The sequence below is a fragment of the Crocodylus siamensis genome, chromosome 15 (assembly GCF_052110815.1).
Source record: "Crocodylus siamensis isolate JL-2025a chromosome 15, ASM5211081v1, whole genome shotgun sequence".
NCBI classification, from domain to species: domain Eukaryota; kingdom Metazoa; phylum Chordata; order Crocodylia; family Crocodylidae; genus Crocodylus; species Crocodylus siamensis.
In genome coordinates this window covers 7,099,426-7,120,039 of record NC_143409.1, presented here as the reverse complement: position 1 = coordinate 7,120,039, position 20,614 = coordinate 7,099,426, and the positions used below count along the sequence as shown (strand labels likewise).

The 20,614-nt window shown below is 45.9% G+C and overlaps 1 protein-coding gene across 1 annotated transcript in view; it reads left to right on the top strand.

Annotated features, from left to right (window-relative positions):
• Positions 1-20,614, top strand: part of ALDH1A3 (aldehyde dehydrogenase 1 family member A3) — a 52,795-nt gene that overhangs the window by 18,021 nt on the left and 14,160 nt on the right. The window contains exons 5-9 of the mRNA XM_090028143.1: positions 2,715-2,776; positions 6,377-6,505; positions 10,607-10,720; positions 14,145-14,247; positions 16,155-16,339. Coding sequence (XP_089884269.1) covers positions 2,715-2,776; positions 6,377-6,505; positions 10,607-10,720; positions 14,145-14,247; positions 16,155-16,339 — 593 coding nt within the window. The remainder of the gene's footprint in view (positions 1-2,714; positions 2,777-6,376; positions 6,506-10,606; positions 10,721-14,144; positions 14,248-16,154; positions 16,340-20,614) is intronic.

Here is a 20,614-nt window from a genome sequence, read left to right as displayed (position 1 = left end):
ACTGGTCAGGCCGCAACTGGAGTACTGCATCCAGTTCTGGGAGCCGCACTTCAAGAGGGATGTGGACAGCATGGAGAGGGTCCAGAGGAGGCCACTCGTATGATCAGGGGACCACAGGGCAGGCCCTATGAGGACAGGCTGCGGGACCTGAACCTGTTCAGCCTCCAAACGAGAAGGCTGAGGGGGGATCTAGTGGCCTGTTATAAACTAGTCAGGGGGGATCAGCAGGCTTTGGGGGAGTCCCTGTTCCCCCAAGCACCGCCAAGAGTGACCAGGAATAACGGTCACAAGCTGGCAGAGGGGAGATTTAGGCTAGATATCAGGAGGCGCGACTTCATGGTCAGGGCGGCTAGGGTCTGGAACCAACTTCCAAGAGAAGTGGTGCAGGCTCCTACCCTGGGGGTGTTTAAGAGGAGGCTAGATGAACACCTTGCTGGGGTCGTTTGACCCCAGTACTCTTTCCTGCCATGGCAGGGGGTCGGACTAGATGATCTGCTCAAGTCCCTTCTGACCCTAGAAACTATGAAACTATAAACTCTTACACTTTCCGCAGAACTCTAGGACTGTTCTCTAGGCTATGACAATTCCTTCCCTGCTAAAATAGTATAGGATGAATTTTGAAAATGCTATTAAAAATGGGTGTTAAATTCTTTAGGGTGTCAAGGTCTGTCAACCTTTTTTAAGGGAAATAGTATGGTCCCCCCCATTCAGTCCTACAAGGAGAGTGAGGAAATAAATGTTGGAAGTCCCAGGACTTGGCTCTTTTAAAGCTAAGCAGGACCAGTCCTGCACTGACAGGGAAGTTAGCTAAGTCATCCATTGACACTTGACAGGGATTGTGATGGGGAGCAGAGTTGGTGTTTGAATCCCACTCAGTGCCTGCAAAATGCACCTTCCCAGATGGAGTAGCATGGCCGTGAGAGATTTATTTCTGCATGCATACCTGCTGTATGTGTGGAGGGAACAGGGGTTGGATGCAAGCTGTAGGGGAGGTGTTTAATGTGCTGCCTCTGCCCCAGACACCCATGTCACGGGACTAGGAGGGTGGACCCAAGAGAAGATGTCAGCGGGCACCTAAGTGAGGACAGGTGTGGCTTCAGGGGTGGCAAGTAGTTCTGTTAAAACGATGAGGGTGTTGGCCTTGTGACGGATCTGCTTGTTGCCTCTTCCTTTCTTCTACACTCAAGATGCCCGATGGGATTGGCAGAAAAGAGCATTGCAAGGAAGAGCTTAGAGGATGCTTCCTCATTCTGGTGCCTCTGAAAGACTGAAGTTGCTGTCCCTGTACGGTCAGCAGTGGCTTGAAGGGTTAGAGTCCAGACCGGGGTGGGCAAAAAGACAGATCCAGTCAGTGGTCGGACTCTGTTTCCCAGCAGCCCCTGCCTGCATCGCTGTGGCCAGTTTCCATGGAGACTTCAGGAGCAGCAGGACCATGCTGGCGTGGGCCAGGGTTTCCATGGAGATGGGTCCAAGCAGCGCTGGCAGGACAGGGAGCTGCTCCGGGGCCAGGGTCAGGATCTTGCAGCAGTGACAGCGTGGTCCGGAGCTGGGGACAGAGCTGCGATCTGCTACCCGCACACCCCTGCCCAAGGCATGTGGGCAGCGGATTGCAGCTCTGCCCTGGCTCAGGCCCATGCTGTCACTGCGGCAAGGTCCCAGGCACGGCCCTGGAGCAGCTCCCTGCCCAGTTGCATGCCCTGCCAGCACTGCTTTGGCTGGTCCTCCATGGAAACCCTGGCACTGTCATGGCCCCACTGCACCTGGGGTCTCCGTGGAATTGGCTGCAGCGATGCGGGCAGGGGCTCCTGGGAATTGGAGTCCGCCACAGGCCTGATTCATCCCACGGGCTGGACTTTGCCCACTCCTGGTTCAGACCTAGATGAAGGAAATTGCTATGTCGCACTCATTCTGTGTAGCTTAAACATCCACTTCCTACAGAGCAGCTCTCCTTGCTCAAGGTTGCATCCAAAATCCATCATTTAGAGCTGATTAAAACCTTGCCAGCAAACATTACCAGCAAAAATGAGGGTTCACTGAAAATCTTCAGAGGAAAACGTATTTGATTAATAAAAAAAACCCCTTAGTTTTGAAGTTTACTGGTGGGAAAACTAAGGTGAATTTCATTGTGAACTGCAAGTTTTGCCATATTATTTGAATAAAGTAAAGCAAACTTTTGCTTTGTATCTAATTAAAAAAAAAACAATGGAGAGATTTGTTTTTACAATTCTGTCTTTGAAATATTAATTGGAAAATCCTGCCTTCAGCCAAATCTAATCGGAAAAAGCATTGATAATTCATTGTGCCCAAAAAAATCAATGAAGAACTGCACTCTTACTTGGCGTGTCCGAGGGGCAGGGGCTGTCTGGGAAGAAGTGAGCACCTGGATGTGATGCACATTTTGAAATTCACTGACGACCTTCAACAAATCCCTATGAAGGACAGCATCATTCATCCCACGTGTAACTAGGAATTGAATGGCTTTCTAGCATGCACATGTCATTTCCATCTCCGCCTGACTCCATGATCCTTTCAGAATAGATTCAGCTAATTTAATGACTTTATTAATAGAGGGCTTCAGTCTGTTTTATATAAAAGCACGTTACAGTGGTTCTGTGATTTCATCTGAGACCAGTGCAATACATATGTGCAGGTATATAGCAATAATGACTTTGATTTTTTTGATCCTTCATGTTTTGACTTTTTTTGTTTTGCAGATGAGAATTTTGTCTGTTTTACCAGGCACGAACCAATGGGTGTCTGTGGGGCTATAACTCCAGTAAGTAGAGGACGTGCTATCTGATAATACTCCCCTCACTCAAAGAAGCTTCATCTTCATGTTGGTACCCTGAATACCCCTGCACTTAGAGAAATGTATGCATGCCTCCACTTTGCTTTGCAGCCACTGTCTTGCTCACCAAATATGACTGGTCTGTTGGGAACTTCCTTCAGAGAAGTGTGATGAAACTTTTTGACTTGGTAGGGAAGTAGAAGCTGCACCATGAAAGGGAGTTCAGGGTCTCCTCAAACAGTGGCTTCCACCATGACACTTGAGTCGTCAGAGACCAAGTGAAGGTCTCTTATTCCTCACTCTAAGTCCATTCCTGTGTGAGCTGGGCTGTTTCAAGCTGGCTGTCCCTGCATTTATGTGCCTGGCTCTGCTACATTGTGGGTTTGGAGTCTGAAATCATGTTGTTCGGTCATTTATCTTCAGGGGTTCCCATCGTTCCACTTTTAGCTGATCAAAGCCTTTAAAAAAATTTTTCCCCCCTGGAGGATTTGTCTTGCTGGGGAGATGTTGCAGCTAGTTCTCTGAATGCTTCTAGTTTAGTAAGCGCTGCTTGGTTGATTTTAAACAGGCATTCAGAACGACTTCAGTGCCAGAGTCATACATGGCTAATGATTGTAAGAGGTATCTAAAGCCCTTTGTTAGTAGAGAGGCACAGGCTAGTGCTCAATTAATTGAGTCTGCTGGAGTGTGGTAATGTCTGTGCTCCAGCAGCCTCCTGTGTCTCGTGTATTCACATCCCTGCACTTCAAAATGGCAGTGGAAAAGCTTGAATTAAAGCTCGTTGAACAAGCTTTAGTTCAAGTGCCCCCCACCACTATTTTGAAGGGTGGGCATGCTGATAGAGGAGATGCTGTGGTGCTTTAGAGTGGCTCTCAGAACTGCTCTAATTAAAGTGCCACCACTCGCCCCCAGAGCACATATAAAAGGGCCCTAAGGTGCCACCATGCCTTGCCTTCTGCCTATCCATACTCATGTGTCATTTCCTTGATTTAAGTAGAATTCTGCTTGGAGCATTGTATTAAATGAAAATACCAAATCAGAGTTAGTGAATTTTTAATAGTGAAAAGGTAGTGAAACTTTTCACTATTAAAATGGGAGCCTTTGAAAGATGAAATTTAATATAGTCTCATCTGGTGACTTTTTCATTTTTTTTAAAACACCCCCCGAACAAAGTCAAAATAGTTTCTTTCACTTGGGATGCTTGGAACTAGAATAATGGAATCATAGAAAATGAGGGTTGGAAGGGCCCTCAGGAGGTCGCATCTAGTCCAACCCCCTGCTCAAAGCAAGACCACCCTCATCTAGATGATCCCAGCTAAAGCTTTGTCTAGCTGGGTTTTGAAAACCTCCCACCACCTCTCTGGGTCACCTGTTCCAGTGTTTTACTATGTTCCTAGTGAGAAAATCCTTCCGAATATCTAACCAAAACTTCCCTTGCTGCAACTTGAGATCATTGCTCCTTGTTCTGTCCTCTGCCACCACTGAGAACAGTCTCTTTCGAAGCTCTTTTGAACCCACTTCAAGTAGTTGAAGGCTGTTTTTAACCCCTCAGTCTTCTCTTCTCTAGATTAAATAAAACCAGTTTCCCCAGCCTGTCCTCAGAAGTCATGGCCCCGAGCCCCTGAAATTTTTGTTGCCTTCCATTGCACTCTCTCCAATCTGTCCACATCCTTTCTGTAGTGGGGGGCCCAAAACTGCATGCATGACTCCAGATGCACCTCACCAGTGCCAAATAGAGGGGAATAATGACTTCCCTTGCGCTGCTGGGAACGCTCTTACCAATACGGCCCAGTATGCCATAAGCCTTCTAGGCAACAAGGATACACTGCTAGCTCCTATTCATCTTATTGTCCACTGTCACCCTCAGGTCCTTTTCTGCAGAGCTGCTGCCCAGCCAGTACCGGTGCAGGGGATTGTAGGACTTTGCGCTTGTCCTTGTTGAACCTCATGAGATTTCTTTTGGCTCAATACTTCAATTTGTATAGGTCTCACTGAGTCCTAGCCCTACCCTCCAGGGCAGTGGTGGTCTCCAACCTTTTTATGGTGAAAATCACCTTTTGTAAGTAAAGGGCACCCCAGGATCTACCGCCCCCCCCACCCCATTGAGCAATATTGAAAGAATCCTCTTACACTTGCGATAGTTGATCTAGATTTAAGCGATTTCATCATTTAAGAAATGATTCTTCCAACTTACTGAGACTTGCCTATACTCGGCCAGTGATACCGACCTTCCTTGTAAAGCACTTTGGTGCTTTTTGTCCACGGATCTCCTATAGCAGCTCAGAGTTACTATAACACGCTGACTTCTGTTTTATCCAAAGTCGGGCTGCCTTGCTCAGTCCTCGCATGTACGACAAGCACAGCCAAGGGGAGGGAATTTCCTGTCAGGTTAGGTTCATACTCCCATATTATGGGTTTGCTTTTTGTACACGTTTGAAACTTGAGATCTTGGCCCCATCCAGGAGGATTTGCAAGAGGTGGCTGGTAGTTGCTAACCTGGAAAAGTTCCCAGTTAGATGGGATGGAGTTTGTGGGGAGAAAAGTTGGTTCCCATATGGAAAAGGCTGAGAAATACCATTCTTTTGGATTTGAAATTCTGCTTTGTCTCTTGGTGGCTGTGCTGATGTAGTGCTCATCTTGTAGACATTACATTACTAATGTTAAGTGTGGATTCCTGGATTCCTAACGTACTTGGCTTCTTCGTAGATAACTGAAGGTCCTTGGCGTGAGTCTTGACAAGAGGTCCCCTTTATGGTTGGCTGGTTTCCATCCTCCCTAAAGCAACATTAATTATTTTTAATGAAGAAATCTATTCTGCTGCCAAGTGAACTCTCTGATTATCACCCTGAGCTAGTTTTTTCCACTCCTTGCTCAGATTCCAAGATATACAAATACGAATGACCAGGAACGAAGCTAAAGAGAGAACCAACATGAATGGGTTCTGAATCCTAAACAGGAATAAGAAAACTAGTTAAAAAGAAGCAAGCTAAAATTAAATACAAGTCCTCGAGATTTGGAGGATACTTAAAAAAACAGTCTTTATTTATTTTTGTGTTCTTAACTAGAAATCTTGCATGGATTCCAGACTTCTTGATCAATACAGCAATATGGGAGAGAGCTAGAGATTTCCAGAAAGCAGTTTCATCCCGCGCACCATCACTGTTGTACTACGTGCACTTGTGACATTGCATAGTGTCCTGGTGGACCTGGAATTGATGCCAACCACAGGGTCAATCCATCACCAGCTCAGCTCGGAGCTGAAAACCTGTGCAAAACAGGGTCAGAAATTGTCCTTAGGAATGGACTACTTAATGCGAAGGTTTGCGCTCCCTAAGTAGGACTGGATTAAATCGGGTGTTGCTAACAACTTTTGCTGCAGGGAAAATCCTGGGGTTAGGTGGTTTTTATAACCCATCCAAACACATCACACACAACTGTAAGAAAATGCAGTGCTCTAACAGTGGATGTCCTTCCAATAGAGTTTTCTTTTTAGCAGGTAGATATCTCAGAAGCAGGAGGAAAAGACTGCAGAGAGGTACATGCATACATAGCTTTTGAACACTAACTGGTCAATGTTATGCTTTTCAGTGGAACTTTCCATTGCTCATGCTTGTTTGGAAGATGGCACCGGCACTGTGCTGTGGGAACACACTGGTTATTAAGCCAGCTGAGCAGACTCCCCTCACTTCACTCTACATGGGCTCGTTAATCAAGGAGGTAAGTAACCTAAGCAATGTGTTCAGTAGGCTCACGCAACTTGCTGTTCCCCTTTGGCACTAGGGCCAGTTCAAAATCTGGCTGTAGCTCTCTTTAGCTGCCAAAGATCTTGTTGCAAACAAGACTTGAAAGTCTTGCAGATGAGAAGAGACAGAAAATGTGTATGTTTCTCTCTCTTTCCCACCCCAAGTCCTGACTACTCTGTCTATCCTTATCGATTCATCCCCCTCTGTTTTATCTCTTCAATAATGCCTCATGTATGTAACAGCAGGCATTTGCTTCTTGCGGTTGTATGCAGCAGGCAAAGACTTGCAGTAATTTAAAGGGGATAATGCAATTTGTGCAGTCAGTCGTGGTTCAAGTAGTTTGTTTCTAATACGGTCAGTGAGAATGTACGGGGTTAAGTTTTGCCACCTTTTTACTCTTCTGAGTGAGATTAGTCCCAGAAAGCCTGGGAGTGATCACAGAGCTGAATGCTACTTGGCATGAGGACTAGCAGCAGACTTCAGGCCCTCTGAATAGGAGCCCAGTCCTGCAGCTGTTTCATGTGCAGAACTCCCACTACAGTACCTCATTGCACTGCCTGTATGCAGATTTATAAAGGACCATGGGGCCCTTCCAGAGGCAGTAAACAGATGTCACAGTTGTCACGGTACTGGTTGACCCAGCATGTGTCCTGCAATGAAAATTGGTGCAGTGCCTTTCAAAGTGGGCTTAAAGAGCAGGGCCCTAGTAAACTGACCTTCAGGCAGGATGGCTCTGGGTTTGGTTGGAGATTGGGGCTGTCTGGGCAATGGCTGACAATCAGGTAATTGTCAAAACCCTGTGCCTGGCAGCTATGGCTGGGCTGCCTGGCATGGGTGATAAAAGGCTCCCGGCGTTGGGGGGAATCTGCCAGGCTTTCCCTGCTGGGGACTATAAACCTTGCCAGGAACCTCTGTCCCAGCATAAGTCCTGGGGGCAGGAGGGGGAAGACGTTCTGCACCAGCTCTCTACTCCGCCGCTGCCATGAGCAACAGATATTGGCCTGGCCCCAGTGCACCAGGACTTTTAAAAACCGCATGTGCAGCCCTGCTGCTCCCACATGGCTTTCTGACATCCCTGGCACATGGGGACCCCATGATCAGGGAGCATCTCCCCAGTCCTAGGGACCTTGTGTGCCTGGGATGTCTAAAAACTTTATATGCAACTCAGCTGAACTGCCCACACAGTTGTTAAAAGTACCAGTGCACTGAGGCCAGAGCCAACAATCAACTGATTGTTGGGTGCTCATGGCCTTCAGGAAGTGACACATGAGGACCCCAGGATCAAGGAGAGGCTTCCTGATCCTAGGGTCCCTATGTGCCAGGGCTATAGGCTGCGCTGCTTCTCTTCAGTGGCACATTCAGCCAGCGCACCATAACCGTGAAGATGTCCACTGCGATTAAAGTGGGGCACGCTGTTGGTAGGTGTCGGTCCAGCTCTTCTGGGCATTTGTGGTGCGATAAGCAGCAAAGATGTCTATACACTTGCATATTGTCCCTCCATAAAACATTTTGCAATGCAACAAGGGCGATGTCCATTCACAGCCAGAATGTGATGGGCCAGTCCTCATTCTGTGGGGATTATACCCTAGAGCAGCTGTATCTAACAGCTGGATCTGGCCCAGAGGGCTGCTGAGCTACCAATGAGCCAGGGAGACTCAAGGTCTGGATCTGGCATAGGGTGAATTTGCTACCCCTGACCTAGAGGTTCAACCTAGAATCGGTACTTCCACCTAGAAGCAGTACTTTGCTTACCCAAAGAATGCAGGGTCTGTTGGACTTGGGATTCAAGCTTGCCAGAACCCAAGCATCACAGAGCAACACTGCAGGTGGTTGGTTCATTGTAGGACCAGGGGACCCCTGCACAAGGCCCACCCTTTGCATTTGAGATGAGGGTGAGATGCCAATTCCAAATCTAGTTCAGGGGAAAGGACTGAAGTGACAGAAAATCAACATGCTTAGGTGAGCACCCCTGGTCCAAAGCACTCAAGATGTTCAGTGTAATATGGCATAGCTCAGGACATGCATCAGCCTGAGAGTTAAGGTAGGTGATTTCTCAGGCCAAATGTTGGAGGCCCAAAGGTACCCAGGCCCTCTTTGCTACTCGGAGCCTGGGGAAAAAGACAGACACATACCACAGTGTACTTTGTATAGTGCTTTCACATCCTAAACCTCACACGCCCAAAATGAAGCAACTTTTTGGAGGTCAGAGGATTAGATGCAGAGATGGGAAAATGACTTGGCTGTAGACTGGGAGTTGGGACCTATGAAGCCATATCTCTTCCCAGTCACCAATACTTAACAGCCACAGCTTCAGGAGCACAAACTGGGAGTTTCACAGAAACCATTTTTTTTTTTTTTTTTAACAACTCTTCTACCTTGAATGCTTTCCCTATTTAAACACCAATCTGTCCAGCCATCACTAACAATCAGACAAATGGATTAAAATTGTGTTAAACGGAAACTGTTGACACGTTTGAGTCAAAGTTACCATAATATAAATCTAAAATAAGGGGATTGTCTTAAGTCATAACACATGGTATTGATAACGCTTGGAATTGATCTTTTTTTTCCCCAATTAACAAGCTGAATTAACTTTAACTCTTTGTACGGACCAAAGCAAAACTTCCGGCTCTCATGTGTATGTCTGAGGAGGGTGGGGAATGGAGGATAACGATGTCTGTTTTTTTGGGGGTTGATCTGAATCAAAACTTTGCTTCTCTCTGCTTCTGTTTGGCTTCCAAACCAAAAGGACCTACTGCTCACACATCTCTTCATGAATTATTTTCATGGGAATTGACCAGTCCAGGTACAAAATCTATTTACCTACCTTTTGTCATCATGATGGCTGTGAAAAACCAAATTGTTCACGTCATCTGTTGCACCAAAAAACACCTACTCAAAGATCAATTGCAATTTTGCAGGGTAGCTTGCAAGTTAATGATTTCCTTTTTTTCAATTATACTAAATAAATTTGAGTCTCACTTGATCAATCCAGGTATCTTTGCCTTATTAGCCCTAGAAAGCCGTGTCACTATTGACAAGAAAGAAAGGAAACCGAGCAACGACTGGGTGTTATGCGAGAAGGTTGTTTGCCTACATTTCCCAATCAAAAATGGAGTGTAGCCAACTTGGAAATGCATGCTGCTCTGAGGGGTGGTGTGTTTCAGAGAGCAAAGAAAGCCAAACTGGCTGGGCCAAGACGCTGACTCCTGTTTCGCTCAGATTTTACCAAAGTTTGGCCACTTGTGTTTTTTGGCAAAAAGTACTAGGTGGCAAATAAATACTGTAAGTGTGGTGGAAACTGGCATAGGTTTCTTACCATCTGCACTTGTGTTCTTCTCACTAACACCATCCTCTCATGGAGTCTTATTGACTGCTTTAATCCCTCTGGCCCCTGGAGAACCACAAATGTCAACTTGAGGATCTTTCCATTCAAAACAAACTTCCAAGAGCCAAATGTTTGCCTCCGATTACCCATTGACTAGGGCTGAGTAGCTGGCATGGAGGGTTAGACTTGGCCAGAACACTGTCACATAAAACAGACCTGCAAAATTTGGGTACACCTATACTTGCTTGCCAACTCCAAGTGCTATGTAAGGGTGTTTGACCTTTACCGAATCCACTTGGGAGCAAACAGATCACTGGGAAGTGGTCTGGAAAACCCTTTTTCATGCGGGATTGTCTGTTTCTTTGGTAGACAAATTTGTAGATGCTGTGTGCTGCTTAAAGAGCTAATGTTTTGGATTTGATGAGCACTTAGGCCTGCACTTGATCATAATAGGAGTGCCCTCTTGTGGGTAAAATCAGGTGCATGTGTGTAAGTGTTTACAGGACTTGGCTTTTCACAATGACTTGAACTCCCTGGGGCAGGTTATAACTCCTTGAGACGCTTGCATGGAAAATAGTAAAGGCATGCTTCGTTAGTCTGATGGAAAATAAACCTTTAATAGTAGCATCATGCAATTCATTTAGTGTGCTTTGCCTCGGATCCAGAATAAGCATACCATTTAGTGAATGCTAGGAGGGATTGTAAGTAGTCCTTACTACCCCATTTCTATGTTTGATTCCTTTCCAGGTGGGATTCCCTCCAGGTGTGGTAAATATAGTGCCAGGATATGGCCCCACAGCTGGGGCTGCCATTTCTACCCATCATAACATTGACAAAATAGCTTTCACTGGCTCCACCAAGGTAGGTGATTTGATTTCTTCTCAAACTGGCCTTTATCCTTGCTGAAATACAATGTTTATTCTCCTAAAACTGGCTGTGCCTGCCAGACTGAGCTGTTGTAACTTAATGCGGTTCTGTGCCTTCAAAGAAACAGTGTTGGGGATTGTATATAGATTTTTGCAGAAGTGTCTCAGCACTGGCCTTACTCCCCTGCGCCTACCACCACCACCAAAGGGTTTGCCATTGACTTTTGTGGTCATAGAATCAGGCCAATCTGTAATGCTTTTGAAAATCTCACACGCCCATCTTTGTAACTTTATTCTTGCCACTTTGCCAAGTCTTTGGAAGGCTGTCACTCACTAATGGCGCTTGTAAAAGAGCTTGGTCACATCAGAATGATTGAATACATCATCTAAACCATGTTGTAAATAGCCAAAGTCTGAGTGACCAATGTTGTCCAACAGGTAAAGTCCTGTTTACCAGTAAGAATATTCAGAAACACTTTTCTGCTGTCCTGTTAATTGCAAGCTACCTACTAAGTTTTTACTGCTGTCTTTGTGCTGGCTAATTTTGTCATTGACTTGATTGGGATAGTTGGTACCATTACCTTCATCTCGTCTTCCTTTCCATTAAATCTGTAAGAGATTAAAATATCACATTAAGGGCATGTCTACAGTGACATTGCTACAGTGCCATGCTTTAGTATTTCCTTTTGAAAGTACCGAAGCACCGCACCGCACTGTCACTTTTGCTGCTACGCTGCCGTGGCAGTGCACTAAAATGGGGCAAGTGTGCCACTATGGCGATGTAGCTGCCAATCACTGTAGACCCATGTGATCGCTGTGTTGCTGTCGTATGCCATACAGTGACGTAGCGCATTGGTGTGTGCCGTAGGGCAACGTGTAGATGTGCCCTAAGAATCCTAATTGACTATAGGTGCAGGATAGAGGCACAATCCTGCCTTGGTCTCCCAGTGCTTTAATTTGTAGCTAGCAGTTTGGGGGAGAATAGATGGTAACCCTTGGCCAGTGTTGAATGTATCTATTAAATGGCGATCATCAGTTGCAAGCAATCCATTTGCTGAATTCATTTGCAGTTTCAGGGAGGTTTTGAGCAGGGCACTGGCCAGCAAAGTCTGAGGGAGGGCGAGAGCAAGTTGCAAATGGATCAAATCAAAATTTGCCAATCGGTGTGAATTTCTTCCTCCCCTCCCCACCCTGTTTTGAGTCTCTGCCCATATCATACTGCAAGAAAATTTATACCCAGATGTGTCTTCACTTGCTACATGACCAATGGCAGCACTCGGATAAAGGCCCAACATTTTACGTGAGGTTCATTTCCTACCATGCCACATGTTGGACATGTTTGGGATTTCTTCTACTCCTTTTTCCTGAGTACAGGCATCCTCACTGAGCAATCCAACCATTAATTTTGACATTCACCACATGCTTATTATAATTTGCATAATTATGACAAATTGCTCCATGCCTCTTGCCTCGTTCCCCAGCACTAAAGGTACCTCTTGCTTCTGACACTCCAAAGGCAGCCAAATGTTTTGCATTTAGCAACAGTACCATCTAGTGGCTATCATAGATGTGTCTATTCCTTTTGGTTGTCCCAGAGAAGTCTGCTGAGTGTACTTATTTCTACACAAAGACTATCAACCAAGATCATAGCATGCGGATGTTCAGTATCATTTGCTGCGTCATTGGGTAATATATCTGAAACATATACATTGTTAGGTGGAAATACTGATTGTTTTAATTTTCACAGCCCCAAATCTTATGAACTTAATTTTTTTTTAAAGTCATTGAACACTTTCTGGACTCACTTCTCTTAAAAACCAAAGCAGACACAGCTGAGAGAAGTAGTCTCTCCAGTGCATTGCTCTAAGGGTTTGGTGAAATGCTGACCCCAGTGAGAGCGTTTGACCAACACCAACGTGTGGATTTTGCTGCTGGTGTTTTGCTTTCATGATTTGTGCGAGTGCAGAACGACTTGTGAGGTGCTCAGCTTCTACATTTTAATAATGGCAATTTAAGTAACTCAGGTAGGTATTTCTAATCAATTTAAACCTTTGGTTTTCATGCACTAGCAAACTGCTTGCTTTTAAGTGATTTGTGCTTCTGTCTGTTGTTACAGAAAATATCAGTCTTGGATTACTTGATATTCCCTTCTCGCTTCATGCTTTTCAGCAACGAATTCAGTTAGTTGGCTGATTTGGAACAAAACTGCCATATTATGCCTTAATTAATTTTGTGACAAGGTTAACGGTGCACATTAGTTTCCATGCTGTTACTGCTATCTCGAGGGATAGACTGGTAGGCTGACGGGAACACCGTGTCCTGCCAATTGGCAAACCAGATGACAAAAGAATGCAAACACGTTTTAAATGACTCTCATTCAATGTAACTAAAACTCTTTTTTGGTCAGGATTGTCTTTTGCTGTCAGGAAGAGAGGTTAGAAATGGAGGACAAATGGTTTGAAATGGAAGCAAAGCATTTTAATTTCAGACTGACGGACTTGCTGAGAGAATCTCATAGGAAAAATGTACAATGAAAAATGTTGAATTATATAATGTGGGAGGTGGTTTTGACTAACCTGAAGTAGATGGACAATTAATTATAATTATACCCCTTGTTCTGTAAGAGACGATGACAAAGCAGCTGTATCCATACTTCAAGCATAAAACTCACTGCCTCCAGTCATGATAAGTGTTGTCTGATGGCAGAGTTGCACGTTACATTTAGATGATACCAAATCTGTGGAGCGTTACGTGGTATTAAAGTTAAAATCTAACACGAGCAGTTGTATTACGGGTTAATACCGTTTCTTGCCTGCGCAACTGTGACTTGCCACTAGGGGGCTGCAAACAGGGGAGTGGCTAGGAGCCAGGACACTTGGGGGAAGGGACTGGGAGCAGTGTATCCTGGGGTGCTGGAGGACTGCAAATTGCTCATTTTGTCTCCATGAAACAGACAGAGTTGGATAGCGTGGCCCAGAGTTAAACCTGGCCTGAAGAGGCGTAACTTGGAGAGGCTCAGCAGGCAGTTGGTACAAGTTAATGAGCTTTCACATGTAAATGCTTGGTATGATCTAAGTGTAACGTGTAACTTCACCCTGAGAGATCTTACTATTTCATAATAAGTTTTTCACAGTGAGTATGTACTGCACCTGTTGAGTTATGGTGCCAGACTAGCTCTTTTCTTAGCCATTTTAGTGCATTTTGTTGCATGTGAAGGAATGGCAGCACCAGTCCTATAGGCCTATAATGTGCCTGACGGTGCCCCTGTTTTGAGAGCCAGCAAATCCAAAGGGACTGGCCACCTTGAATGACCAGACCTTTTCCACTGTTGGCAGTTTCGAAGCCTGTTCTGCCCTTCCTAACGTAGCTCTGGGGTTTGTCTGAGGAGTAACTCTGTTCCCTGTGTATTCCAATGACAGGTTGGAAAACTGATCAAGGAAGCTGCCTCTAAAAGCAACCTCAAAAGGGTGACGTTGGAGCTGGGAGGGAAGAACCCTTGCATCGTCTGTGCAGATGCTGACTGTAAGTGCTTCTTGCATTGCAATACTGTTAGTATTTAGGGACCACTGTGACAGAGTATAGCCCAGCCTGCCGCACACTGGACAAGCATGTTATGCCAGAGGGTGTGATAGGTCTCCCTATACCAGCAAGGTTGTCTTGTAACAAAGGGTAGATAAATACGAAGAGGAAGCAGACTAACACTGCTCTCCCTGCTGGCAGCTGGCCAGCTTTGCTGAAGTGTCATATCCACACACTCCTGTTCTTCCTGCACCACTGTCTCTGCCAGTGCTACAGCACCCACTGACTTGGCCCTTCGGGGTAATCAGGCATGACATTTCTACCAGGGGTGAGCAGGGTGCCTTTTGTTTGAGGGTCCTGCAGACATGCACATCTACTGCCCTGCTGTAGGCAGACAAGGTTCTTTGAGTAAATGTGATCATCTTTTATTAGGGTTGTTGGTTGTAGCCATAGTGGTCTAAGGACATAGGCAGATGAGGTTCTTTGGGTAGATGTGATATCTTTTATTAGACCAACTAAATAGTTGGAAAAATTGTTCTTTGCAAGCTTTCGGACACGAATGCCCTTCTTCAGGCATTGGGCGGGTCTGCTGGTGTTTTGTGTTCTCGTGGGTGGAATAGAAGCCAATACAGCCTGTCCTGCTGTACGTATTTGCAAAGTATGCAAGATAAAAGTCACTAACACGTTTCCCCTGGGATGATGCTGTGTAGGTCCGTAGTCCGTCACAGCTCATTTGAGTTAATTGCCAGTCATTCCCGAGACAAGCAGATCAGGCTGTGTGCTCTGCTTGGCCATCTACCTGCAGAAGGGCAGCGGTGCAGAGACGGCTACATGTGTCAAGGGCTGTGTTGGTCCTGGGTTTGGACAATTTGGCCAATGAAGACCACTTCAAATGAGACAGCTGTTTACAGGCTTGCTCAGAGAAGTTGCAGCTACTTTCCACCAAGTCAGCTGTTTCTGCAAAACACTTGCAGTTGCAGGTCACCTGCAGAAAAGTGGGTTCCCACCAGTTTGAACCTAATCTAGCAGGCCCCTGTAGGGCAGGGCTGTCCAACTGATGGCCTGCGAGGGGTTAAATTGCAGCCCCTGGGCTCCCACCTGGCCACCGTTCCCTATTTCTCTGGCTCCAACAGCAGCCAGAGTCTCTGGGCTTTCCCTTTGTCCTCCAGCTGCCCTTCCCATCTGTGCAGGGAGTGGTGCAGAGAGCTGAGAGTGAAGCTGGGGCTCCGTGATTGCTTCCTGGCACAGCTGTGGGGTTGGGTATCTGCAGTGCATGTCCTGTGGCTCACCCTGGTGCTTAGAAGTTGGACAGTCCTGTTGCAGAGGATCTCAGAAAGTGAAACCATACGTACTAGCACCAGCTGCTAAGTCAGCCATTGAGCTGGACACTTCATCCCAGAACTGTGTAACAATGGGGCTGCTCAAGTTCCTAATCGTTACACTGGCAGTGCCCTAGAAAGGTTTGACTTTAAAAGCCATAAAGGTACCCAAGGGCAATGGATTTCAATAAGAGTTGGTGACCTATGTACAGGGCAAGTCGCACCTTTCCAAAGGCAAGGGCTACATCCTGCCACCCTGACTGGGCCTGCTTTTGGAATAAGGCATTGCTCAGAGGGAACAAGCCTGACAGAATGGGACTGAGCACAAGAGGAGAGGTGGGGCAGGAGAAAATTGGACACAAGGGGCTTCTTCCTCATGTAGGAGTGCGAGGTTCTGGTTGGAAAGCTGTGGGGCTCTATCTTCCACGGTAATTTATGCGTGGCCTTGAAGCGGATTTCAAGGAGGTTTTGAGATCAGGAGAAGAGCAGAGCAGGAGATGCAACGAGGCTGAGCATGCACACTTGAAACCAGGACTGAACACTTCCACAGTGCATCCTTGCTAACCTTCTTCTGAACTGTTTATTTTTTAGTGGACTTGGCAGTAGAATGTGCCCATCAAGGAGTTTTCTTTAATCAAGGCCAGTGTTGCACTGCTGCCTCTCGAGTATTTGTGGAGGAGCAGATATACCCAGAATTTGTCAAGCGCAGCGTGGAGTATGCCAAGAAGCGACTGGTTGGAGACCCATTTGACGCCAGGACTGAGCAGGGGCCCCAGGTAATTATCTGCCTGAAAATCATCTTGTTCTCCTTGGGCATGTATTATTTGCAAGGGCATGTGGTCCTAGTTGAAGTCCTCACGGGTGACTAATAGATCGTGTTGTTTCTCTCTTCTAAACATCAATTAATCACGGCTGTTGACATGTCGGCCTTTTACACAAATGTATTTGAAGCTGGATGATAAAACCGGCTCCAAAGCTGGGTTGTCTTATTGTATAGTAACACAAACCATATTGCAAGAGCTACATTGTGTTCTCTGGGTAGAACCACATAGCTGCGGAGAGGTTGTTTTCCAGCTAGATGACACACCAGTGATTCTCTCTACTCTCCAGAGATGTAGTCCGATAAAGTCAAAGAATGCAGCCCAAGAAACTCCATGTCCCTAATGCTCGGAGATCCTGGGAAGAAACTTCAGTTGAGTTGCGGGAAGTGGGGAGAGAGGACACCAACCTAAATGGCATTGCAAAGATTTCTTGCTCCGCTTTCCCCTTTTTTCTTTGCCTGTAGGAAAGGGTATCTGTCATTCTCTATCATCATCTAGCTTAGCCACTTGGTTCAAAAACCCACTCAGCCAACTGCTCTGCAGAGCTGGTGCTTTGGCAGAGGCCAAAAAAAAATCCCTCCAAAATAATTCTAGGTTTTATTCCAGCTCTGGAAGTCTGGCCTTTTCACTGTTAATCTGAAAGTCTCTTAGGCTGTCCTTCTAGCAGCTTAGGGTTTGAAGCAGGCAAGTTTGACGTCCCACATCGGGCCTGCTTCTACCAGCTGCTCTGACTGTGAGTACTGACTTATTTCAAAGGGACTACTTGCATGAGTTGCAGGGATGCTGTGGAAGCTACTACTGAAAGCAGGTAAAACTAACAGTAAAGGGCAGACATTGTTAGAGCATCCCCTAATGGCTAGTCCACTGGGGCTACCTTCTGGTACCTGCTCTCTCTCCAAGCAACTCTGCGAACACTGGAGTCTGTAAGTTGCTGTTAAGAGTCTAGCCGAGCTTCATAGAACCTGGCAGAAGGAGGGGCTGGTATCGAGGCCGGGGTGATGATCACCAGTCACAGATAATAGGGCCATGCATCCTCATTGTCACCTATGTGACGCACTGGTAGGTGGCAGGTATCCGAGTTCTCCCCCTCCTGCATTTCTCTGCATGCGGACCTTCAAAACAAGGGGCTCAAATGGAGGAGGAAAGGGCTGATTTTGGAGCTTTCATGTGGTTCCCAGTATGACAGAAACCATTTCCTCTGTCTGCATGTGATCAGAACAGCTGTTCTGCTGGAGTCTGGCTCTGGGACAGCCTGTGTTGCATTTTGGCAATGGGAAAGCGTACACTTCAAGTCCATAGGAAGAAACAAAAATAAGCCTTCAAAACCCATTAGAAACATCAAAAAGTTTGTGGGTTTCTTAAATAAAATTTTAAAAAAAGAGAGAATCTACCAAAAATAGTTACCGAGGGCACAAAGGCAAGATCTTCAGCTGGCGCGAATCATTGCAGGCACATTGAAACCAGGCTAGCTTGTACCATCCAGTGCCTGGGACATCTCAGCCCTATTCCATGGTCTCACCCTGGTCTGAAGCCACATGTGGAACTGGCAGCTACACATTTGGCCCAGTAAGTTGACTGATGAGTTTTGTTCCCAGCATTGGTGTGACTTGGAGGTGTGGGAGGGGAGGGTCATCTGTTCCAACCAAAAGTTTTATGAGCTGCCTCAGCTGACACCACAGAAGACTGGGGAAGCAACATTGGTTTTCATCACCTGGAGCCACCGGCCTTAAATCAGCGTGGTGACTGGCTCCTGGGGCATCTCCATTGTCAGAACAGAAGCAGGCAGATCTGCTCGCTCACTCTCTTCTTCGTGTCCTGGGTGGGGAAGTGGGGACGAAGAGGAAATGCTGACTGCAGCTCCCTGCTGTTAACAGTTGTAGCCCTTGAAGCCCCTAGTTGTATCATGAGATGTTCTACCATTGCATAGATAGCAAATGGCCATCTGCAAGGGATAGGGCAGCACCGGTGGGCTGGCTTACCGTGGACACTTACTTTTCCTCAAGCCCCTCATTGACCCTTGGGAGAAGGGCAGAGCTTGTGCTCGCATTGCTGGAAGAGGATGGAGTACTTTCCCATCCATTAGTAACCTGGAAGTATGTTAAACAGCATCTGTTAGGGATAAACATGTCTAAATCACTAAGGCTGCAGATATTGTGCCCAAAAGTCCTAAAAGAGCTGGCTAAGGAGATCTCTGGTCTGCTACACCTTGGACTATTAGAGAAATCCTAAAAGACGGGAGGAGGACTAGTGAGCCAACATGCAGAAATTGCCAAGAGATGACCTAGGTAACAATGGGCTGGTTCATCTCGGATCAGACCTGAGCAGAGTACTAGAAAAGTTGATACAGGATGCTTTTAATAGAGAAGGGAAAGAGGAGTACCGCAATGCCAGCCACATGCGGCTTTATAGGAAATAGGTGTTGCCAAATACGCTTTTTCTCTTTCTTTGATATTACAAGTTTAAAAGAACTAGTATCTTCAGAATTCATGGAGCATTTCATTTTTGAGCCTCATGACAGTCTGATGACAAATAATTTAGCATTGGACAATGTCAGAGCCTGCAGTGTGTGGATTAAGAGCTGTTTAATAATGTACAGAATTTAAAGTCCCTTCCACCCCCACAAACATGGGACCTTAATCTAGTGGGGGAGGGAATAGTTCATGGGGTTTCTCTGAGATCTGTTCTACATCCAATGCCTTCATCTGTGATCTGCAGGTAAACATCAAGTTGCTTCTGGCTTTGAAACGTGGATGAATACATTGGTGGATTGGTAAATGCAGAGACAGGGCAGTTGTATATAGAAATGTGCTTTGTAAAGGGGACCCATTCAAATAATGCGTTTAGCAGCACAGAAAGCAAGACACAAACCAGTGGCTGGGAGCTGAAAACTAGATTCTTTCAGATTGGAAATAAAGCACAAAGGTTTCTCCCTGAGGGAAGTGCTGATATCCTTTATCAAACTGACGGCCTTTCTGGAAGATGCATCTCAGACTCACGTTATTGGGCACCTGGGGAAAACTTTTCTGGCTGGGAGTAGAGGGCAGAGTAGACGATGCAGTGGGCCCTTCTGACATAAATGTCAGGCATTGGAGTTATTCGCCATCTTGCTTCATGTACTGCCAGATAAAGGGAAAATGCGGAATGGGGGTTAAAAAAAAAAAAACATTATTGTAGTTCATCAGATACTTGATCACCATCCCAGTTCTGTTTTTGCACTGGGTCTTCTCTCATCTCATAGCTGTGGATCCTTATATAGAAAGCTTGAAGGCGGGCAGGCACCATGCATGGGTGCCCAGACTTCAAGAAAAGGCATTTGGGACTCGTCGTAAAAATGATATATTTTATTAGACCAACAAGATTTTTGCAAAAAAAATTCTTTGATTGCAAGCTTTCAGGCACAAATACCCTTCATCAGGCATCAGAGAAAAGATTGTAAAAGTTCTTCTGGGTAGAAATGAAAGGTCATATTTCATAGGATTTCACAGAGAAGTCGATAGGTGGAAAACTCCTCTGGGCAGGCAGTTCATAGCTGGTATGAAGCCTCTCACCTTCTGCAAGGATCGGTGATGGTGCAAATTACCTTGAAACAGGCAGGAGCAGGATCTTGGGTTTCAGGTGGTCACAGTAGCTTCCTGCTTGGGAACATATGAAGATTTCGTTTTTTAAAAATCAGCTAAAATTCGATATCTTCCATGTGTCAGGTTGTAGCTGTATTGGTCTAGAGGAAAAGGCAATCCGGACTCACAGTAGAGAAGATCTCTTTTATTAGACCAACAAGATTTTTGCAAAAAAATGTCTTTAATGGCAAGCTTTCAGGCACAAACACCCTAGAAATGGATAATCTTTACAGTTTCACTTCAGCGTCTGGCAATTTAAAATGCAAACGCAAAAAACTGAATTCGTGAGAAAACCCCTGCTTTGTGGACTTGGGGCTTGTGTTTTCTGAAACGGGGGGCAGCACGCCTATGCTGTTGAAAGAGGCCTGGTACTGACTGCTCTGTGCCAGGGTGCTACTCATTTCATCATGACTTCACAAATATGCAGACGCATCTCAATGTGACTTCTCAACATGGGCAAATGAGTTCATTGTCTGGCTGGAGCTCCAAGCCGTGCTACAGCCTCCCTAGGACACAAATGCAGGCCAAGGCAGTCCTGTTGCTAGGGGTTTGAGTGACTGTAGCAGGTAATAAAGTCAGTCAGCAAAGACTGCAAATTTGCTCCCTAATCTAT